This window comes from Trichechus manatus, unplaced genomic scaffold (genome assembly GCF_000243295.1).
Source record: "Trichechus manatus latirostris isolate Lorelei unplaced genomic scaffold, TriManLat1.0 scaffold00151, whole genome shotgun sequence".
Classification (NCBI taxonomy): Eukaryota; Metazoa; Chordata; class Mammalia; order Sirenia; family Trichechidae; genus Trichechus; species Trichechus manatus.
This window is the reverse complement of record NW_004444087.1, coordinates 6,935,159-6,958,238: the sequence shown is the minus strand read 5'-3', so window position 1 is coordinate 6,958,238 and position 23,080 is coordinate 6,935,159. Positions and strand designations below refer to the sequence as shown.

Here is a 23,080-nt window from a genome sequence, read left to right as displayed (position 1 = left end):
TATGTTTTTCAGGAACAAGGTACACTGCTCCACTTATTTAGGTTTACTTGTTAAATTTATTCTTAAGCATTTGATAGTTTTTATTGCTATTGTGATTTTTTTTTTTTTTTTTTTTAATTCCTTGACATTTCTAAATTTTTATGACTGGCAAATAGGAAAGCTCTTGATTTGGGGCATGCTCATCTTATTTGCAGCTATCTTCATAATCTTTGAAAAAAATCTTAGATGTTTTTTCAGGTGGTTCTCTGGAGTTTTCAAGGTGGAGAATCCTATAATCTTCCAGAGTGTGTGTGTGTATGTGTGTGTGTGTGTGCTTGTGTGTGTGTGCTGGTCATTGTGTAATGTTGAAACCTTGCTTGAGCTGGAAGGATGGGGCTTCATCTTTCCTGTACAGGCCTGGCAGAAGTAGAAGGCTCTGAGGTGAGAAAAAAGGGGTTCGGAAAGTGGGTGACTGCCTCGTCTCTCCCATAGTCAGCTTCTCCGTTACCTTTTCCCTACTGCTCCTTGTTCCCTCTGAAGAGAGGCAGATGGTGTGGAGTCAGGGAATGGTTAAAGGATGAAGGTACCTGCATTTTGCTTCTTGGTTTATATAGATAGGGTACTTCTTGGAGTCAAGGGACCCTGGGTTAAGTCCCCTTTCCTCCACTGCCCCTTCTCATTTATTAAATGAAGAGACTAATAATGGACTGTGTGGTTTCTAGACTCCTTCTAGGACTAATCATTATGATTTGAGGCTAAATTGTTAGTAGCCATTATCACTCTCTTCCCTCACCACCACCGGTAACAACTTATTCTTCCTGTAAACAGTCCTGGGCCTAGACCACGAGCCGTCAGCTTCCGTTTGGTCTTTCTCCTTCTCCCAGAGCCTAGCACTTGTGTGAGGAGGGGCCAAACGCTGAGCTGGGGGTAGGGTGTGTGCAAGTTTCCTTCTTCCCCCTCCCAGCTTATTTTATGCGGGAGAACACAGCGAAGTGAAAACCAAACGCCATCTTGATCAGCAGAGCCAAGAACATAAACCTATGTCCCTCCACACAGGAGTCCCAGGTAGGTGGTGTCACCAAAAACTGCAGGTGGCCCAAGGCGTTCTTGAGGGTGCATGAGCAGTGTTTCAGACTGGCATGATGCCCTCTTACAGACTGATGCCATATCTATTTTAGTCCACGTGTTAGCTGTCCAGTTGCCTCACAGGGGCCAAGTTGGCTGACTCTGGCCCCTCTGTGCTTGTTGGTGTGGTTGTGGGGAGAGCTAGGGCTGAGTCACAGCTGTGTCCCAAGCAATACCGAGGGTCAAAATTGTGAGTGCCTAGAATCTTGGGACACTGTCTAAGTTATCTAGTGCTGTTATAACAGAAATGCCACAGGTGGATGGCTTTAACAAACACAAATTCACTTTCTCACAGTTTAGAAGGCTAGAAGTTTGAATTAAGGATGCCAGTTCTAGAGGAAGGCTTTCTCTGTCGGCTCTAGGGGAAGGGCCTTGTTTCTTCAGCTTGTTTTCTGGTTCCTTGGAGATCTCCATGTGGCTTGGCACCTATCTTCCCCCATCTCTGCTTGCTTCTCTGTGCCTAATCTGCTCTTTTCATATCTTGTAAGAGATTGACTCAAGACACACCCTATAGTCATCCTGCCTCATTAACATAAAAAAGACAACCTATTCCCCAACAGGATTATAACCACAGGCATAAAACCAAACCCACTGCTATCAAGTGGATTCTGACTCATGGGGACCCTACAAGACAGAGTAGAACTACCCCACAGGGTTTCCAAGGCTGCAGATCTGTATACGGAAGCAGACTGCCACATCTTTCGTCCACAAGGTGGCTTGTGGGTTTGAACTGCCAACCTTTCAGCTAGCAGCCGAGTGCACTTCACTACTCCGCCACCAGGGCTCCTTCAGGCATAGGGGGTTACCACAGGCATAGAGGTTAGGATTTACAACACATATTTTGGAGGAACACAATTCAATCCATAACAGACACCCAGAAAGGGATCTTACTGGGGTCCAGAATTGTCTGCCTTGTTCATCACCTTGCACCTGCCACGCTGAATACAGCCAAAATCAGTTTTGCAGACTCAGATGCCAATATAGAGCCAGAATAGGAGGTAAAGCCAAGGAAGTTCATGCCAGGTGGGCTTCTGCCAGGTGTAGGTAGGTGGGTAGGTCGGCTGGTCAAGACCCTGTGGACTCAGGTGAGGGTGGGTGGGGTTGAAAGCACAGACCTACTACTCAGAACTGTGCAGTCAGGCCAACAGGTTGGAAATTCGGCTTCCCCTCGAGCTTGGGGCAAACTCCTTTTAACTTCTTAGGGCATCAGTGGATTCCTCTGTAGCCAGTTCCGAGGGCTATGGGAACATCAAGTGAACCGTTTGAATCGGGACTGCATGTTGCACGTGGAATCCAGTGTGAATAGCGTCCCCTGGAGTTGGCAGGCTGCATTCTGAATTGTGTAGCACCAGTCATGAATAGGCCTCCCTGGTCGTGGATGGGCTTGCTTTGTTCTTGTTTCCCGGGCTTGTTCTGCAGGTGGGCTGCAAGCCCCCTGGGGTCAGGAGCCCTGTTTTAGCTTTGTCTGCCGCAGCAGGTAACTGGGGCTGAGCATAGGGCAGGGACAAAAAAATCCCTTATTGGTTCATCTGCAGCCAGATCAACTGGGACTCAGCTGTGTGAACTTTCAGGCAGAGAAGTTCAACTCGCTAAAGAGCTCATGACACTGGAGTTAAATTCTAACCTGGAGCGGCCTGAGGAGTGCACAGGGCACCTCATAGGCCCAGGGACACCGTGTGAAGGTCCAGGCCATTGCCTAAACAAAGGGCTTGCCTGGAAACCTCCATTTGCTGCCTGGCTGTTGGCAAGAAGGTGGTAGCATTGGAAGTTGTCTGCCTGCTGGGCGTGGGTCTGGGGCAGCTGCCAGGTGTGGGTAGGTGGGTAGGTCAGCTGGTCAAGACCCTGTAGACTCGGGTGAGGGTGGGTGGGGCTGAGCATGGGGACAGCTGTCTCAGCTTTAGACATAGGATCTGCCTGGCTGTGCCCCGTGGGGAGTGCAGGGGCTTGGGTTAACGAGCACCAGGAGGCATGCCTTCCTTGCCTGACAGCGGGTGGGCAGTGAGCAGGATGGATGGGCTCTCGGGGCTGGAGGTGGCCAGGCCGGGCAAGGCAGCTTGCTGCTGGCCAACCAAATCTACCCCCTGAGATGTAAGCTGACCCTCCCAAGGGCTGCTTTCTTTCCGCTGGACCTGAAATTGTCACGAGCTGATCTCCAGCAATTATGTGAAGAGCTGGGAATGGAAACCAAATGTTGGTGTCAGGTAGGGAAAGCCGATGGAAGGCCACTGCATGTAAAGTAAACCCAGCGTGGAATGCTCGGCGGCCCAGTGGACCTGGGAGAGGCTGGGCTCCAGCTCCTGTGGCCAGCCTAGACGTTTGGGTAGAAGGGACCTGAAATAGTTTCTTTAAAAAAAAGTTTTCTCCCCCCGCCCCGATTATATTTATTATAGAAAATTTGGGAAATATGGAAAAGTGGAAAGAAAGAAATCATTTATAGTTCCATTTTTTGTAATTCCATTTTTGAGAGGCATTTTGGCATATTCCCGTTCGGTCTTTGCCTGTGCTTGTTGGTGTATATATCTCTTTCAGCCGAGTTGAGATCACACAGATATATTAAGGATGGCCAGTGTATTTAGTCTTTGTTGTTGTTGCTGTGGGCTCCCTACTCATGGTGACTCCACCCATAATGGAACAAAATGCTGCCCTGTCCTGTGCCATCACCATGATCCATTGCAGGTTGGACCCTTATGATCCATAGAGTTTTCATTGGCTGATTTTCGGTAGATCGCCAGGCCTTTCTTCCCAGTCTGTCTTAGTCTGGAAGCTCCGCTGAAACTTGTACAGCATCATAGCAACTCACAAGCCTCCACTGACAGATGGGTGGTGACTGAGTATTAGGTGCATTGGCTGGGAATCAAACCTAGGTCTCCTGCATGGAAGGCGAGAGTTCTATCACTGAACCACCAATGCCTCATCCTATTTTGTCTTGGGTCCTGCCCTTACCATCTGACACGTTTGCCCAGAAGTCTCAATGAAGCAGTCTCCATTCATTCTATAGACATTACGGATGCCCTTGGTTTACCAGGGACTGTATCTGTTGCTGAGTATACAACAATGATTGGGAAAGGATCACTACCTCCAAAGTCCAGTAGAGGAGAACAAATGAGCAATTATAATATGAGATGTGGACAACGGGTATGAAGAAACAGAGGCTGGAGCAATGTGGTGTCTGCACAACTCCTTGCACTTTGAACCAGCCAGCCCCTCCTCTCTCTTTTTAGCCCTTGGGGCTAGGTCATAAGCTAGAAGGAATTTCTCTGTCCTCCAGCCACCCCAAGCTGGTTCCTCAAGAGTTAAGACTCTGTCTTTTCAACTGCCTGCCCAGCCCTCCTCTGAATTAGCCACCCTGAGCTAAGTCAGAATCCCATTGTCCCTTGTGTATCCCTTAATTCTTTATAATGGCTCACAAAATTCGTGGAGACTATTATCTCTACAAGGAGCCCTGGTGGCACAATGCTCGACTGCTAACCAAAAGGTCAATGGTTCAAATCTACCAGTGGCTCCGAGGGAGAAAAGACCTGGTGATCTGCTCCTCTAAAGAGTTCAACCTAGAAAACTGTATGAGGCAGTTCTACTCTGTAACATAGGGTTGCTGTGAGTCAGAACGTACTCAAGGGCACATAACAACAACATTACCTATACACACTGGGTCTCTATGAGTCAAAAATTAACTCCATGGCAGCCAACATTACCTATACTTACAGTTACCTATTTATTATAACCAGAAAGTATACAAGTGAAGAGACTCATCAGGCAAGGTCTAGGAGAGTTCCTGGCACGGGGCCTCCATTATCCCCGGGGATGTGCCACCCTTGATCCAGAAGACCCCCGAAAGAGAGAGCTCCAAGGTTCAGCGTCCTGTTGTCATTGGGACCTCAATGAATATACATAACTGGGGCCTTAATGTATAGATATGATCCATCCAGTCAATGCATATGCATGACTGCATCATGGCCCCTATCTTTTTGAGGCCTGTTTCCAGGGTGGGCACTTAGTTGCACATGTTTAAATGTTGCCTGGCTATTTTTAGAAAGCAAAGAGCGTCTTAATTGCTCTGGCTATTCCAAGGGCTATTTTCAGAAACCAGAGACAAAGACCAAATCAAGTTCTTTACCCTACACAGGTATTGACTTTCCACTATGAAAGATGAACTGGAGCATGGTCCATGCACCATCTCCCCTCCCCACACTCACATTTCCTGTCTCTTCATTCTCCCAGTACACTGCATTTGTACCATAATTATGGTTAGCTTAATATTCAGGATTTACATTCTCTGCCTAGTGATAGCTGAGCCATGTAGTGTACTATGAGGACTTTTCCTCCATGCATGTTTACCCTCCTTATTATTGTTTGCTTAGCTTCCTATGTGGTTATTCTTAATCCATTTCCAAAGACTCCCCCAGCTGTACAAATTCCTTCCTGATATGTTCTAATGCATTAGATATTCTTTTACTTTCATCTTCTTGGAGAAGTTGCTCTGTGGGCCTTCTCATCTGCTGAGATCTGGGCTGGTTGAAGTTGAGTTCTATAATCTCAGCATCACCCTTCACCAACATCCTGGGAATTTCATTTGCCCCATGACTTTCCCTTGCATCAGACCTCCTCTATACTGCATCTCACATTCAGTATTTTTGGTTTACTCCCTCATTTTGATGGAGCACATCCTCCAATAGCTTTCTGAGAAGTGGTAAATGGAGTGTTTATGAGGGTTGGAGTTAGGAAATCTCCCCTAGAGCCAAGCCTCAGATATTTATATATCTCCCTGTCTACCTCTGCCATAAAGTCTTTCAGGGGTTCCAGCTTTACACCAGGGCCTCCCAACTGACTTTCTACCCTCTTCAGCCCCAGGTTAGGCTGCCAGGATCTGTAAGCCTGGCACTGCTAGTTTATCCCTATGAATTCACACCTTCTATTATTCCTGGTCTCTTAGAAATTCCTTTTTTTCCTCTCCACTGTAGACATTTGTTAAATAATATGCATTTTTTAATTTGACATTTTAATGAGCATCATTCCTTGTGCTGAACCAGGAAGAGTTTTGTGAGCAAGATAAAGGCCTTGGGTAGGGACAGGGATGCGGAATCACCTGGAGAAGATGAGAATTCAGGCGTCTCTCCAAAGGTCCCAAGGTCGGGAAGACTTTGCTGCTGTGTGTAGAGGTTTCAGACTCGAATGCTCTCTGAGAGCCCACTTAGTGCTAGGAAGTGTGGGGTCGACTGAGGCCAATGCTGCTCCATCCAGGGACTCATACTGGGAAGTGGGGTTCAGACACGTACTGAGAGTAAAGATTCCAACTGGGGTTCAGACACCTCCTGGAAGCACCTACTGAGCTACATACCTCAGCCCAGTCACTGGTGCAAACGACTTAGAACAAAGCACAGGATAAATAAATGAACACGTAAAGGAGTGTCTGACCCACCCTCCTCCAGGAAACCGAAGCAGTCGCCCGGCCTTCAGAGCTGGTCTGTAATTTTGAGGGATCCTGGAGTGGGGCCCTTGTCTGTGCTTTGTTCCCACCAGGCCAGCTTTCTGGAAGCCACTTTTAAGGGAGCCGCAGAGGCCAGCAGCTTTAGGGTCTTGCTTCTCCCTTTGAAGAGGGGGTGTGGAGGAGGAGGCTTCAGGGTAAATATCTGGGGAGGTCTCTGGGATTGGGGGTACTGTTCTGAGGCTGGAAGCTGAGGCCAGCCACAGGCTCTGTGCTGCCAGCAGTGCAGAGGCGGGAGGCCTCACAGAGGGTCCTCCCACCGGCCCCAGCGTTCTGCTGCCCCTGCCTCTCCTGGGTCAGGAGAGCATTTCCCCTCTCCAGGGCACTTCTTTGGCCTGTGCCCTTTGCCCCCTGCCCTGCCTCTCTGGCTTGACCTGCTAACGAAAGCCTTCTGTGCAGAGGTCATGAGGCTGCCTGGCTGTGGTAACAGAAGCCTCACTGGACCAAGCGAAAGGAAGGGGTGGGGGGAGTGCCCCCAGCCCTCGGAGCCTGAGCAGATGGTGAAGAAACACACCGGCTTGTTTGCTCTGGGGCATCTGGTTCTAGTATAAGCCGGGAGTTTCTCTGTGAGTGTGGGGGTGCTGCTCACCCCCTTTACTGGAAGCCCTGGGCCTGGAGGGGATTCTGGTTGCTGTTTGCCCTTCCTTGGCTGTGTGTTCATCCTGAGCAGGGGCTCTGACCCAGCCACAAGCCTGGCCTATCCTGGGCGTATCAGGGCTTCAGCGAATGACCATCCAGTGACAGAGGGACCTAAGAGCTTTCAGGAGGAGAGGAGAGGAGAGTCTTCATCTTCTTTCGACCCATCCTCGTATGTCTTCCAAATCCTGCAGTCTGTGTGGTTAGGGAACTGAACGTTAGCCTTGGTGGTGTTAGGCTGACAATTGTTCCTCAACACAGGGGCAGGATGGGGTAGACCTTGTTACCCTCAGGGGTACAGGCTAAGGGACTTGGAGGGACATGTCCACGGTCATGCACCTGGGAGTAGGTTTTTGGACCTTCCACCCTGTGCCGTCTGCTTGGGCTGTGTAGGATCTGTGATCGGAATGAGGGTGTGCAGGCATCTGCGAGCCCATGTTGAGTACTGCCAACTCAGCGGAGCAGTGCAGATCCGGCTGGTGGGGACCGGAGCGGCCGCTGTTATTAGCTGGTGTGGATCCGTGCAGACCTTAGACAGGGGCTCATGTTACTGCTACCCACAGTTTTAGCTCAGTAATTAATTATTTAGCTAATTACTTGCTTAGTATCTGTGTTCTCTGTTCGATGCTAGCTCCCTGTGTTTAGATAACACGTCACTGCTGCGTCTGGAGCATCTTAGGTACCTAGCTACAATGGCAGACAATTAATGCTTATTATGTGTGTGATACACATTCATTCATTTATTCCTCACAATGAGGCTTTGGGTTAAGTGCTATTATTCTTCCCATTTTACAGGTAGGGAGACTGAGACTCAGAGAGGTTAAATAGCACGCCCTGGTTAAAAGCACAGCTGCTAACCAAAAGGTCGGCAGTTTGAATCCACCAGCTGCTCCTTGAAAACCCTATGAGGCAGTTCTACTCTGTCCTATAGAGTCTCTATGAGTCAGAATTGACTTGACAGCAATGGGTTTGTTTTGGTTTTGGGATACATGGCTATTAAGTGCAGAGCCAAGATTTGAACCCAGGCTGTCTGGCACCTGAGCCCATGTCCCTAACCACTGTGATACCCTACCTTTCAGTGCTTGAGAATGGAGGCTGAGTGATGAAGGAGTGAGAACAGGGTTGCAGGTGACCTGGCCAGGGTCTGCCTCATGGGGAGAGGACCACAGCATTTGTGCCTGCCCCCATGGCTGGGTGTGGAGGTGCCCATGCAGGCATGTGGGTGGGTGCGGGGCGGACACGGGAGGGAGCGGATGTAAACGGCTGGGGAAGGAGTTTGTTCTAGAAGAAGGAGGAGAAGTTGGCCTGGATTTCACAGCAGAGGTGGGACGGGGGCTGGACCTTGGTAGACAGGTGCAGAGACAGGAAGGCTTGGTGGAAACAGCAGGAACCAAGGTGCCTTGAGGGCAACGGGTCTGGCACAGCTGAGCATCCTCACCTAGAGGGTACTTGTCTTAGTCATCTAGTGCTGCTATAACAGAAATACCACAAAGAGAAACTTATTTTCTCACAGTCTAGTAGGCTAGAAGTCCAAATTCAGGGTGTCAGCTCCAGGGGAAGGCTTTCTCTCTGTGTTGGCTCTGGAGGAAGGTCCTCGTCATCATCAATCTTCCTCCAGACTAGAAGCTTCTCCATGCAGGGAACCTGGGTCCAAAGGATGCGCTCTGCTCCCCGGCACTGCTTTCTTGGTGGTATGAGGTCCCATCTCTCTACTTGCTTCGCTTTCCTTTTATCTCCTGTAAGATAAAAGGTGGTGCAGGCCACACCCCAGGGAAACTCCCTTTGTGTTGGATCAGGGATGTGACCTTAGTAAGGGTGTTACAATCCCACCCTAATCCTCTTTAACATAAAATTATAATCACAAGATGGAAGACAACCACACAATACTGGGAATCATGGCCTAGCCAAATTGATACACACATTTTTGGGGGGACACAATTCAATCCATGACAGTACCTCTGCACAGTTCCTTTAATTGCTTTGACCCATGAGCCTTCTATGTCAGCCAAGGATCACATTTTCAAACCCAGGCAGGCATTCGGTGATGTCTGAGAACCTGGAAAGGGTTCCAGCTTCCCACTTGTCCAAAACGTGTCTCCTCCACAGAGTGGTTCATCACCCATCCAGGTGAGACCTAGTGCCAGAAGGCCTGGATTCTAGGCCCAGCTTGGCCACCTGCTGAATAACACCCCCACCCCATAGATGTCTCCACGCTCTTCCCCTGGAACCTGTGACTGTTCCCTTACATGGTGAAAGGGACTTTGCAGACGTGATTAATGATTTTGAGACGAGGAGATTATACTGGATTATCTGGGCAGTCCCAATGTAATCACAGGAGGGAGGCAGGAGGTCAGAGAGGTATAGGAGATGTGACAGTGGAAGCAAGAGTCAAGGGATGTGAGGAAGGGGCCACAAGCCAAGCAGTGTGGACGGCCTCTAGAAGCCAGAAAAGGCAAGGAAACAGATTGTCCTCTCAGAGTCTCCAGAAGGAGCCAGGCTTGCCAACACCTTACCTTAGCTCCATAAAGCTTGTTCAGACTTCTGACCTCCAGAACCATAAGAAAATAAATTTGTGTTGTTTTAAGCCATTAAGGTTGTGGTAATTTGTTAAGCATTGCACTGGGCAAATCTACTGCAAAAAACCTCTTTAAAGTGTTAAAAAGCAAAGATGTCACTTTAAGGACTAAGGTGCGCCTGACTCAAGCCATGGTGTTTACAGTCGTCTCATATGCATGGGAAAGCTGGATAATGAATAAGGAAGCCTGAAGAAGAAATGATGCTTTTGAATTGTGGTGTTGGTGAAGATTACTGAATATACCATGGACTGCCAAAAGAACGAACAAATCTGTCTTAGAAGAAGTACAACCAGAATGCTCCTTAGAAGCAAGCGTGGCGAAACTATGTCTCGTATACTTTGGACATGATATTAGGAGGGATCAGTCCCTGGAGAAGGACATCATGCTTGATAAAGTACAGGGACAGCGAAAAAGCAGAAGACCCTCAAAAGATGGATTGACACAGTGCAGTGGCTGCAACAATGAGCTCAATCATAACAACGATTGTGGCGATGGTGCAGGACCGGGCGGTGTTTCGTTCTGTTGTACATTGGATGGCTATGAGTCGGAATTGACTCAGTGACACCTAACAACAACGAATTTGTTAAGCAGCAATAGGAAACTAACCCACCAGGTCCTCTCTCTGCACCACAGTCGTTTTATCTGCAGAATGGTCACAATACCCTTGTCCTGACTTCCAGTCTCTGAGAACCAGAAAGCCGAGACCTTCAAGCCTTCATGGTTGTTGCTGGAATTTTCTCTGTCAACCTAAATCAGGTTTCCAGGCCTCACTGTCATATGGTCCCAAACGTCCTATTGTGAGGTCTCTTCTAGAGGAGAGAAAACCTTATTCCCAGGAATTTTAACCAAAAGCCCAGCAAAACCACCACAGGACTGATTAAAAGAAACCTTCCTGGTATGAAAACTGCAAGTCATTATTTTCAGCTTTTTAATGTGAGACCCACTGGGTGGCCCAGTTCAGGGCATCCTACACTTGAGATGGGTTTAATTTTCTGTTTTGATCCCATGGCGAAACCCACAAACAAACAGAGCGGCATTAGCTAGGCTGCTGTGCCGCAGCAGCCGCGCTCCTGGGGCTGGGCCTAGGTGCAGAAGTCACCACTCCTCTGAGGGGGCTCTGTGGGAACTGCCTTGTCTACAATGGTTCCTCCAGAGAAAAGCTCTTTAATCAGTGGGACTTGAGGGAAAATGGCTCTGCAGAAACAAATCAAGGACTTGAAACAGCGTCTTTCCCACTGGTTGCCTGGGAAGAAGTTGCAATTCTTCTCTGGTGACGTCACGTCTTTCTTGTGGCCAGCCCTGTGGGGCCTGAAGGACTTCAGAAAGCAGCCAGATGAGAAGGGGAAGGTGAGGGGAAGGTGGGCTGCTCGACCAGAGGGACATCTGCCTTTAATCATCGCTGAGAACAAAGGGAGCCAAGTAATTGCATTCGACCGAGGGCAGCCTGGGTTTCTCTTGAGGCTGCAGCCTTCTGGCAGGGACTTTGCCTCGGCCTCCCCGCCTCCGGGCCCTCTTGCACAGGGGCTGCTGGAGGAAATCTTCTGGAGCACAGCCTTGTTCACATCCTGCCCTTGCTTGAAACCTCCTCTGATGGCTCCCTACAGCCTCAGGTCAAGGTGTAAATCCCTTAGCGTGGCATTCAAGGCCACCCCGCTCCAGCCTCATCCTCACTTCCTTCCTCCTGAGCGGGCCACCGCAGCCCTACAGAACTGCTTCCCAGCAATTCCAGAACTCATTTGCCTTTGCTAAAGTCAGTCCTCCTTCTCATGGATGCTTACTCCGTTTACTCTGAGTCAGGCTGATGCTGGATGCTGAGGGTAGAACAAAAGTGGATACAGTATGGTCCTTACCATCCCTGCCCCTTGCCTGCATGGTGGGGCCTGGAAGAAGCTGGATTTGGTGTGTCCTGGGAAAGACCTGAGACCTGGATGGCACTGTGGCCGGAGCTAGAGAGGAGGCAGCAGGATGCTGAGGAGGCGCAGTGGAGACTGTGGCTGTGGGTGAAGAGGGAACAGCAAGGCCGAGAGGAGGATGCCTCCCCAGTTCCTGGCATGGCTGAAGGGGGGACCCAGGAGGGCAGCCATGTGGAGTGTGGGGATGCTGAGTGTGCATCTGAGCATGTGGAAGGTGCAGTGCTGGCACTTCCCCGGAGAGGTCTGGAGGGGATGAGCTCCCTCGAGGGGGGCACAGAGGGAAAGGAGGAAGGGCTTCGTGGGACCTGGGGAACCTCAACGCCTACAGGAGGCTCAGAGAGGGAGGAAGAGAACCAGGAGCTGGTGGAGCTCAGAGGACCCGGGAGAGGGGAGACTTAGGAGACAGGGATTCATGAGGTGAGTCATACCACTGACAGTCCAAGGATGCCGAGACAGCAGAGGCCCTGGGCTGGACCTTGGAGGTGTAGTTGGTGGACAGGAGGGGACAGGAGGCCAGCAGGATGAGGGCAGGCTGAGGAGAGGACGCTGAGCCTGGGAGTGTAGACTCTTGTTTTGAGAGCCAAGGCCTGAAGAGGAGGTAGGGAGAAAAGGACAGTGGCGTGGGGTGTGGACCAGGGTTGGATGGGAGACTGGGGCATGCGGATCCTGTGGGAAGTAGACAGGAAAATGTAGGAATTATGCAGGAAAGGGGGTGCACGGAATCCTAGGCATGGCCTCCTGATCCCGCCTGATCTCAGGTAGGGGATGAGCTGAGAGCTGGCCAGGGCACCAGCTTCCCTGAGGCTACGTGAGCAGGAAGGGGAGGACGCAGCCGCAGCCGGGGTGAGCTTGGAGGGGCCAGGAGGAAGTTGGGGGAATGCTCCCCACTGGCCTTGGCCTTAGGGGATTGGGAGGTAGAGCCATCTGCATCTGTGGGAAAGGAGGAGGAGAGGTGGGAGGCCCGGCAGAGCCCTTGGGAAGACAGACTGCCGGCAAGCAGAGCACCCTCTGTAGGCTGGGGCTGGAGGTTTGTGGGGCTCCATGCTATGTGGCTGTGGATACTATTTCCAGAGTCCAGGACTGGGGTGCTGCTGGGTAGACAGGGCCGCAAGACAAGGAGGTAGGGGAGGATGGAGATAGACAGGGGCTGCTGGATGGGAGGGAATGGGTGAATGGGTGGGCGCCAGGGTGAGGCTTTGGTGAGGCTGGAGTGCACGTGCTGTGGACGAGCTTGACTTTCCCGTCCCTGCCAGGCCTCCCCCAGCACCTCTGTCCTTGCCTGTTCTCATCACATGTGCCTTATTTCTGTGGCTCTTTGTGTTGGCTGTGTCGTCTCACCAGACCACAGGTCCCCTTTTCCGCTCTGTCCAGCCCATGACCATCTCAGGGTCTGGCTCATAGAAAGGGCTTAATAAACGTGGATTGAACAAATGACTTAGAATTGCCCTATCCTGCTTTAAAAAATATACATTTTTTTGAAGTATAACTTAAATACAGTGAAGTGTGCAAGGCAAATCTGCTGCAAAAGATCTCTTTAATTGTTAAAAAGCAAAGATATCACTTTGAGGACTAAGGTGCATTGATCCAAGCCATGGTATTTTCAGTCACCTCATATGCATGCAAAAGCTGGACAATGAATAAGGAAGACCAAAGAAGAATTGTTCCATTTGGACTGGAGAAACCCTCAGAGTATGGCCCCCAGACACCCTTTTAACTCAGTACTGAAGTCACTCCTGAGGCTCACACTTCAGCCAGAGATTAGACAGGCCCATAAAACAAACAATAATACACGTAGTTCAACCACATATACGGACTAAAGGGGCACACCAGCCCAGGGGCAAGGACGAGAAGGCAGGAGGTGACAAGAAAGCTGGACAAAGAGAAATGGGGAACCCAAGGTTGACAAGGGGAGTGTTGACATGGCTCGGGGTTGGCAACCAATGTCACAAAACAATATGTGTATTAATTGTTTAATGAGAAACTAATTTGTTCTGTAAACCTTCACCTAAAGCCTGCACACGCACACACACACACGCACACACACACACGCACACATGCACACACACACAAAAGAATTGATGCATTTGAATTATGGTGTTGGCAAAGAATATTGACTATACCATGACTGCCAGAAGAATGAACAAATCTGTCTTGGAAGAAGTACAGCCAGAATGCTCCTTGGAAGTGAGGATGGCAAGACTTCTCACATACTTTGGACATGTTATCAGGAGGGATCAGTCCCTGGAGAAGGACATCATACTTGGTAAAGTAGAGGGTCAGCAAAAGAGAAGACGACCCTCAACGAGATGGATTGACACAGTGGCTGCAGCAATGGGCTCAAGCATAGCAATGATTGTGAGGATGGGGCAGGACTAGACAGTGTTTTGTTCTGTTGTACATAGGGTCACTGTGAGTTGGAACTGACTCCACGGCATCTAACAACAACAGAGTACACAATCTTAACTGTACAGCTTAATGAATTTCTACCTGCGAGCACATTCACGTAGCAACTGCTGGAAATGCCCCAGAGTAACCACTATTCTGGTTTCTATACGAGTTGGAATTGACTTGACAGCAATGGAATTTTTTTTTTTTAATACCATAAAATAGCTTTGTCTGTCGTTGAACTTTATGGAATACAGTGCCTATTCTGTTGTATTTGGCTTCTTCCACTCAACATTATGTCTGTGAGGTTCACTTACGTTGTTTCAGGCATCTGTAGTTCTTTTTATTGCTGTCTAGTATTCCATTTGTCTTGGAAGAAATACAGCCAGAGTACTCCTTGGAAGTGAGGATGACGAGACTTTGTCTCACATACTTTGGATGTGTTATCGGGAGGCACCAGTCCCTGGAGAAGGAGATCATGCTTGGTAAAGTAGAGGGTCAGCAAAAAAGGAAGACCCTTGATGAGATGGGTTGACACCGTGGCTGCAACAATAGGCTCAAACATAGCAACGATCGTGAGGATGGTGCGGGACCGGGCAGTGTTTCGTTCTGTTGTACACAGGGTCGGTATGAGTCAGAACTAACTCGACAGCACCTAACGACAATAACAACAACAGTATTCCATTGTATGACTATTCCAGTGAGTGAAATTGGCACTTTATTCATTCTCCTCTTAATAGACGTTTGGGTTGTTTCCTATTTTGTTCGTTTTACAACCTCTCGCTGAGTATGAGCTGGAGAGCGCCAGCTCAAACCGGTCATTTTCAAATAAGGAAATTGACACCCAGAAAGTAGAGATCCCACAGGGAGTCATGGGTAGAGTTAGGATGAGACCCCAGTTTGCTCATTCGTAGCCCAGTGGTTTCCCTGTAGAGGACAGAAATAGAGACTCCTGGGGCTTTTTCAACAACCACATCCAGCTGGTGCCTCTTGTTGGGGCGAAGGCAGCCAAACCCACACGTAGGCGATAGTCGTGGACAGAGCTTTGACTGCCTACCACCCTGTGAAAGCCAGCAGGTCACCACGGGCTGTGCAGGCTTGAGGGTGCTCCTCTCTCTGTCTGACTTCTCACCTGCTTACCCAGGATAACAGCGAGAATGAACCGTGCAGCAACTGCCTTTCCTTGTGTGCTGTCTCCGAGCCTGACCCTGGCCAAAGGCTTCCATGGATTATTCTCTGCTCTCATTCCCACATCCTAGTCTGTGCCTTGGACAAGGGATTCAGTCCCCTCCCTAATTACCGTTCCTCCCCAAAGCAGCGTGCAGTGTTCTCAGAGGGACTCCGCAGGGGAGCTGTGTGGACTTTCCTGGTCTGAGGTCCTTCATCATTAGATAATAATGGGGTGGCAACCTGATTAGACTCAGTTGCCTGCTGGAGCTGATGCAGAAGGAGGGGCTGACTCAGCCCTGGGGAAGGTGGGCCAGGGATGCTCCCTCAGGCGGGGGCGGGGGCAGGGGCGTTAGAGTGGAGCGTGTCCCCCACCAGCACGGGGTGTGGGCCTGGCTCTGAAGTACTCATCATGGGTCGGAATTGTTCTTCGAGATTAGAGATGACAAGGTGTGTATAGAGTTAGCAGGGTACAGTGGATGTTCAGATCTGTCATTCTACCCAACTCCTAACTGCAATCCTGGGAGGTGAATACATTGGTAATAATGAAACTAGCTGTCATTTCTTGAGCGTTTCTCAAGTGCCTGGCATTCTAGTGCTTTACAGGATTTAATCATTCAACCCTCACAACATCCCTCTGAGGGCTGTTATTCTCCTAATTTTGCACATGGGGAAATGAAGCACAGAGAGGTTCAATAACTTGTCCAAGGTTGCACAGCAAGATGTCTCAGTCACACCTGTTTTATAGGTGAGAACAGTGGAGTGAAGAGGGAGAGTAGACCCCCTTGGCCCATGGTGATACCTGTTCACTGTGCCCCAGATGCCTGAGGGTGCCAACTGGGTGACAACCCGGTCAGGTGATGGCCAGGAAGAGGACTGACCCCTCTGGCAAGCCCAGCCAGTCAGAGGCGTGATTCTGTCTCAAACACATCTGTGCATTGCACTTTGCAGCTTTTATTATAAATAGTCCTTAAATGTGGGTAAAGCAAATATTTATATAAAGACTCCTATTTCTAACTGGCTTTCATTATAATTTCAAAGATGCATTCCCGGGAAATAATCTGATGGTAAAATATGCTAAATGTCAAATGTAGGAATCCTAAAGTTGCTCCTTCCCATGCACAGTTATGTACATGTAATTCTCCCACTGACCTCACCTCATTGATTCATTCATTGATTCATTCATTCAAAAACACTTGTTTATCATCCACTCAATGCCAGACACTGCCAGGGAGATACAAGTTGAGACAGTTTTGCTCTCAGGGACCTCAGAGAGAGATGTTTGTGTGGGACCCCAAGCGTTCTGAGTGATACAGTGGCTGTGAGTGCTGTGGACAGAGGGGGTGGGGACCAAGAGGAGGGGGTCAAGCCTGTCCACAGGGAACAGCAAAGACTTGAAAGAGGAGGCCTCTTGAGTAGGACGTGGGAGATGGATAGGCGGCCCCCAGGGAGTGGGGAACGCACATTCCTAGCAAAGACTACTGTTGGTCAAAGACCTAGGTCAGAGGAGGGGGGGAGCACAACCCAGCATGGTGGGAGTGGTGATGGTCCAATGTTGAAGGGGCACTTGGGAGAGGGGCCGCCAGAGGTCCAGGGCTTGTTCCTTCCAGACCTCAGACCTTGGTCCACACCTTCTCTGTACCTTCTTTCTCATTCATTTGTTCAGTCAACAAATATTTGCTGACATGCACCTGTGCTAGACATGGGCAGGGGGCTAGAGAGACAGGAACTCAGGGTGTCTGCCCTCTGCAAGCTGGCCGTTATATGGCCCAGAGATACTTTTGACCAGTGGACAGCTGCACACATCTGCATGTGGCATGCCCCACACAGGTGGCTCTGTGTTACTGCAAGTTCTCACCGAGTCCCTGGTGTGGGGATGATTTTGCAGGCCTGGGATGGCACTGTTGTACAGGTGTCTCAGAGCTACCTACGTAGAGAGGCCGTAGGGCTAAGCTTTTCCCTGACATCCAAACCCCATAAGTAGTAGAATCCTGTCCCGTGTGGACTGGAGAACGCTAGAGGCCATTCCTTGGCCGATCTGGGTTACTAGTGGCCGGACTTCTGGGAGAGAGGCAGCTTTGCTCTGATACACGTCCTGAAGTGAGTGTGAAGGCCTCTAACGCCCCTCCTAGCTGCGACACTGCCTTTGCTGCTCTGTCTGCTGCTGAGGAGGAGACAGAGGTCCAGAGAGGTGAAGGGCTCAGCACAAGGTCGCACAGCTATTCCCGCAGGGGGACTCCAAGCCGATCTCTTTACAGCCACTGAGGCAGCCCAGGAACACACCTGTTCATAGCAAGTGGAAAGCTGCAGGAGCCAGCAGTGGTCATCCCACATCTCCGCTTAACTGCTGGGGGTTTAATGAGCTGCAAACAATCCTCTACTAGCTCCCTAGTAAGGAGTCACTTCCAAGAGTAGGAAGAAAAGGCAGGTCTGAAAAGAAGTGACTACCAGAAGGAAAAGGCAAACCCCATAACCAGCATGATTCAGACGCCACGTTCATTTCCTTCTGGTCCTGAGTTGCTTCAAATTCTCGAGGGCCTGCCCTTTGCAGGGAAATTCGAGGAATTCCTTAGAGACTCAAAGACAGCTACATGGTGGTGGTGGTGGCTGGCAGCGGTGGGGGGGCGGGGAGGGATGGGGTGGCGGGGTGTGGCACAGGCCACCAGCTGGGCCCGTTCTTCTGGAAATGACTCAGACCCAGAAGGTATTCTGCTAACCTAGAAACTCCTGGGTTGTGCTTGTGTGTGACCCCCTGCATGGGGATCAAATGCCAAATTCCACAATTCAGTCCCTTTGAGAAGCTACATTCCTCAGATTCTTATCAGTCTTTTTTTCCTCAAGTGAACCTTGGGAACCGGTCTCCCTACTGATGGCAGGAGGACGATGGGAGAAAATTAAAACCAGGAGTCCTGGCTTTTGTCTCAGCTCTGCCACCAGCTAGCTGTGCCACTTTTGGCCCTTCCCTTCTCTGGGCCTTGGTTTTCTCACCTAGCAAAGGGGATGGAGCAAGATGATCTTTCCCAGACCCCTTCCAGTGCAATTCCTTCATAATTCTCCATCCAAGCCCTAGCCAGATGTTTTCAGGAAACTAGACACCTAAAAGCAAGATTCTGTCTTTGTTCCAGCACAGTTGCAGCAGTGGGAGCTTAGGAGTGGTGGCAGCCTTTAGTTGTGTCCCCTCCCTTATGGGGAAGAGTCCCTCCCCCTGAAATGTCACAGATGAGTCTTCGGAGACTGGCATTCCAAGTTCCGAGGGGCTCAGCCCTCGGGAACATTTTAGTGAGCTTGCACCTCCTTGCACAGCAGTCCCTAAAATGGGCTCTTTGACTATACCGGATTGCAATAATGACCATGAAGTAGCTACCACTGATGTTACTTTACAAGTTACAAGCTGCTTACACATTCATTTGTTTCGTTGATCTTGGGCTGCATACTATTACTCCCATTTTATAGATGAGGCAACTGAGGCTCAAGCTTGGTGAAGCTCATTTAGCTAGGCAGGGCAGAACCAGGACTTGAGCCTGGTTCTCCTGGCCCACTCCACATGCTGGCACTTTCCACTATCTCAGGGTGTCTCAGGGCATCATGGTGGCCACATAGCTTATTCTGGGGTCTTGCATGTGGCAGGTGCTCTGTGGACATTTGTGAAATCAGTGAATGATGCCACCTTGGCCTACACCATCCAGAACTGGCATCTTCCCTGGCGGCCAGCATGGGAATCTCAGGGTATGTGCTACATGGAAGTTTATGGAAGTGAGATAGTGATGTTCTGAGGAGCCTAAAACTCAAAACCAAGGGGCTGGTGAAGCCAGAGCAGTCTGACCCTCACTGGCCCAGCTAAAGTCTATGAGACTGTCTGTGAAGATAATCTAGTGGAGAGAAAAATGCAGGTGTCATATGGGTAAAGACAGCACATGGTCTCCTTTTGTTCAAGAAGAAAAGAGGTTAAGCTCATTCAGGGTAGTGATTATGTTTCCATTCTGAAGTAAAATTACTTATAGTTCAATAGTTGTTGTTAGGTGCCACTGAGTCAGTTCCGACTTGTAGCAGCCCTATGTACAACAGAACGAAACACTGCCCGGTCCTGCACCATCCTCACAATCGTTACTATGTTTATGCCCACTGTTGCAGCCACTGTCAATCCATCCCGTTGAGGGTCTTCCTCTTTTCCGTTGACCCTCTACTTTACCAAGCATGATGTCGTTCTCCAGAGACTGGTCCCTCCTGATAACATGGCCAAGGCATGTGAGACCAGGAGGCCTGGTGTGTGTCCTAGTTGTACCACTTACCACCTGCATGGCTTTGGGCAAGTGTCAACTTTAAAACCTCAGTTTCGTCATCTGCAAAATGGCCACCCACCTTCCAAGGGCTGTCAGATGTCACTGTCAAGAGCAATGCCATCTTGCCATCCTCGCTTCTAAGGAGCATTTGTTTGTTCTTCTGGCGGTCCATGGTATATTCAGTATTCTTTGCCAACACCATAACTCAAAAGCATCAATTAAACTAGTTGATAGTTTAATACTAACACCTACCATCTACCTAGAGGTTTGCAGTCCACAGATTACATTCATAGAGATGTCATTGCTCTTGACAGTGACATCTAACAGCCCTTGGAAGGTGGGTGGCCATTTTGCAGATGATGAAACTGGTTTTCAAGTTGCAACTTGCCCAAAGCCATGCAGGTGGTAAGTTGTACAACTAGACACACATCAGGCCTCCTGGTCTCACATTCTTATGTCTTGATCTTGCTGTTTGATAACAGGTTGTTTTGGTTAAGATGCTTTCAGATATGAGTCATAAAAACCTGGTAGACAAGGGCTTAAGCAGCAAGGTCATCCATACTCTCAAACATGTGAAGAGGTCGGTGGCTCCAGGGTTGGCTAACTCAGCAGCATCACACACTCAAGCACCCTGCCTTTTGCTCTGCCTTCTCTACTCTGTCTCCCCTCATGGCCATAAGATGGCTGCCACAGCTCCAGGCATCATGTCTTCACACTACTATGTCCAGAAATAAGCACAAATGTCTCTTCCTTCATCCCCCTTCTCCCATATAGGATAACTTTTTCCAAAAACCCCTTAGCAGACTTCCTCTTTCTTGTCATTGACCAAGACAGAGTCAACATGCCACACCTCAACCAATGAGATTATGACTTTGCCCACCGTTCTGGAATTTATTGCTGTCCAGTATCTGAAGAAAATGGATTGACACAGTGGCTGCAAGGATGATGAAGCGTAGCGATGGTTGTGAGGATGGTGCAGTGTTTCCTTCTGTTGCACACAGGATCACAAAGAGTTGGAACCAACTTGATGGCGTCTAACAACAACAACATATCTGAAAAAAAACGGAGGGTCTGTTGGCAGGGAAGGAGGAAGGGGAGATGACTGTTGGGGACACAAGTGTCATATATGATGCTGTGGGCATATGAGAGGTCGGTGATGTACCTGTCTCCATCACAGCCCCTTCTAAAGGAAACAGACCTCAGCATGCTTGCTGACGGGGAGTCCTAGGCCACCACCTGTTTTGTACCACGCAACTTTTCTCCACAGCTGACTGGACCGGGGTGTACTTCCAGGGCCCTGGCATGGACAGAGGCACTGGGCCAGTCAGGGTTTCTGTCTCCGTCACAGGAAGTGAAACTGAGAGAGATTGAGGCCATTAGATCAGTGCTACTCCAAGTGTGCCCTACGAGGAAATAAGACATGCACACAAATAAGATGCTCATGCCTATGTCACTAAGCACACATTTTTCTTTTTGGGGGGAAGTTATTTAACCTTTCTGGAATCTTCATCTGCAAAAGAGGGATATAATAGTTCTTACCTTGTAGGTTTTTATAAAGGTTACAGAAGTGAGATGTGACAGGGGCTTGGCACAGTTCCTGGCACATAGTAAATACTCAGTAAATGTTACTCTTATTGCTGCTTCATTTTCCAACTTCCAAAAAGTGGATAGTGTCACCATATTCATTTCCTAGGGTTGTTGTAACAAGCTACCACAAGCGAGGTGGCTTATAAGAACAACAATTTATTGTCTCAGACTTCTGGAGATCGGAAGTCTGAATTTAGGGTGTCAGCAGGGCCATATTTTCTCTGAAGGCTCTAGTGGAAGATCCCTTTTTGCCTCTCCCAGCTTCTGGAACCTCCAGTCTTGCAGCTGCAGTGTAACTCTGCCTTCATGTGGCCATATTCCCTCTGTGTGTCTCTGTTTCTCTCCTCTTTTGTAAGAACACCACTCAGATTGGATCAGGACCCACCCTGATCTGGTGTGACTTCATATTAAATGATAACATCTTCAAAGACCCTATTTCCAAACAAGGTCACATTCACAGGGACTAGGTGTTAGGACTTCAACACAACTTTTTGAGGGACAAGTTAATCCTTAATAGTCACTTTTCCTACTTTGGTAGCCTTCAGCATCACCTGGGAAGTCTGTTACAAATGCATATTCCTGGGCCCATCCCCAGAGAGTCTGAATCAGTAGGTGGTTTGAGGGGTCGTCCTTCTGAGGAAGACCACTGTCATGGATTGAGTTGTGTCCCCCAAAAATATGTGTCAACTTGGCTGGGTCATGGTTCCCAGTATTGTGTGATTGTCTACCATTTTATCATCTGATGTGATTTCCCTATGTGTTGTAAACTCTATCACTATGATGTAATAAGATGGATTAGCAGCAGTTATAGTGATGAGTTCTACAAGGTTAGGTAGTATCTTAAGCCAATCTCTTTTGAGCTATAAAAGAGAGAAGTGAGCAGAGAGACATGGGAGCCTCATACCACCAAGAAAGCAGTGCCAGGAGCAGAGCGTGTCCTTTGGACCTGAGGTTCCTGCGCAGAGAAGCTCCCAGACCAAGGGAAGATTGATGACACGGACCTTCCTCCAAAGCCAATGGAGAAAGCGCTCCCCTGGAGCTGACACCCTGAATTTGGACTTGTAATGTACTGGACTGTGAGAATAAATTTCTCTCTGTTGAAGCCATTCATTTGTGATATTTCTGTTACAGCAGCATTAGATGACTAAGACAACCACCAAGGACTGCTTGGTCCTGTCCTGGTCTTAGACACACAGAAAATTCTGGTTTGTGCAGAAGTCGCTTGCTGGCCAAACACTTTATGGCCCACATTTGACACTGAAGACTGTGGGCAGTGTCTCTGAGTCATTTCCTGGCACAGAGCAGGCCCTCAGGACAAATGCCACTGGTTCCAGTTCTGGTAATGGGCTCGCATAGCCAGAGCGTTTCTCACGCATGGCCTTCCCAAATGAGTGCAGGAACGTTGACCCCCTGGAAAGCATTTGGCGCCAAGTTATCATGACTTGCCAGCTCTGGCACTTCTCCCACTAATACAAGTAGCTGTAGATCACTCTCAAAAGGCTCAAACTACATGCTTGGTTCAGCCAAATCAGATACTTAACTCCCTCAGCTGCCCCATCTGGATGGGAAATTCAGTCCACAAGTGGCCCCACCAGCCCTTCCTGGTCAGTGTGCTGGGAATGAGCTGTGGCTCCTGGGGGCTTTCTCCAGCCTTCTGTCAGGTGGTGGAGGCCTCTGGAATCCCCACAGTGGAAGGTCCTAGAGGATGATGCAGACAATGATGAAGTGGGGGGAAGCTGTGCGGCTGCCTGCGGCCCAGCTGTGCTCCCTGGCATGTGTCCATCTCTTGTGGATGTGAATCCACACCCCAGGTTCGCCTTCCAGGCCTCAGTGCTAGAAGACCAGGAAGTCCCTGCCATCACCCTGGTGTTTTTATAAAAAGATTTGGTCAGTTGCCCTTGGGGTTTCAGATCAGTATCCTTTCCCTCTAAAGATCAGCGACCTTAAGTT

General features: G+C 49.3%; 1 protein-coding gene across 2 annotated transcripts in view; it reads left to right on the top strand.

Annotated features, from left to right (window-relative positions):
- Nucleotides 1-23,080, top strand: part of COL26A1 (collagen type XXVI alpha 1 chain) — a 211,731-nt gene that overhangs the window by 18,622 nt on the left and 170,029 nt on the right. For both annotated transcript variants that reach the window (XM_023740274.1, XM_023740273.1), the window contains exons 2-4: nt 12,043-12,079; nt 12,263-12,271; nt 12,815-12,831. In XM_023740274.1, coding sequence (XP_023596042.1) covers nt 12,043-12,079; nt 12,263-12,271; nt 12,815-12,831 — 63 coding nt within the window. The remainder of the gene's footprint in view (nt 1-12,042; nt 12,080-12,262; nt 12,272-12,814; nt 12,832-23,080) is intronic.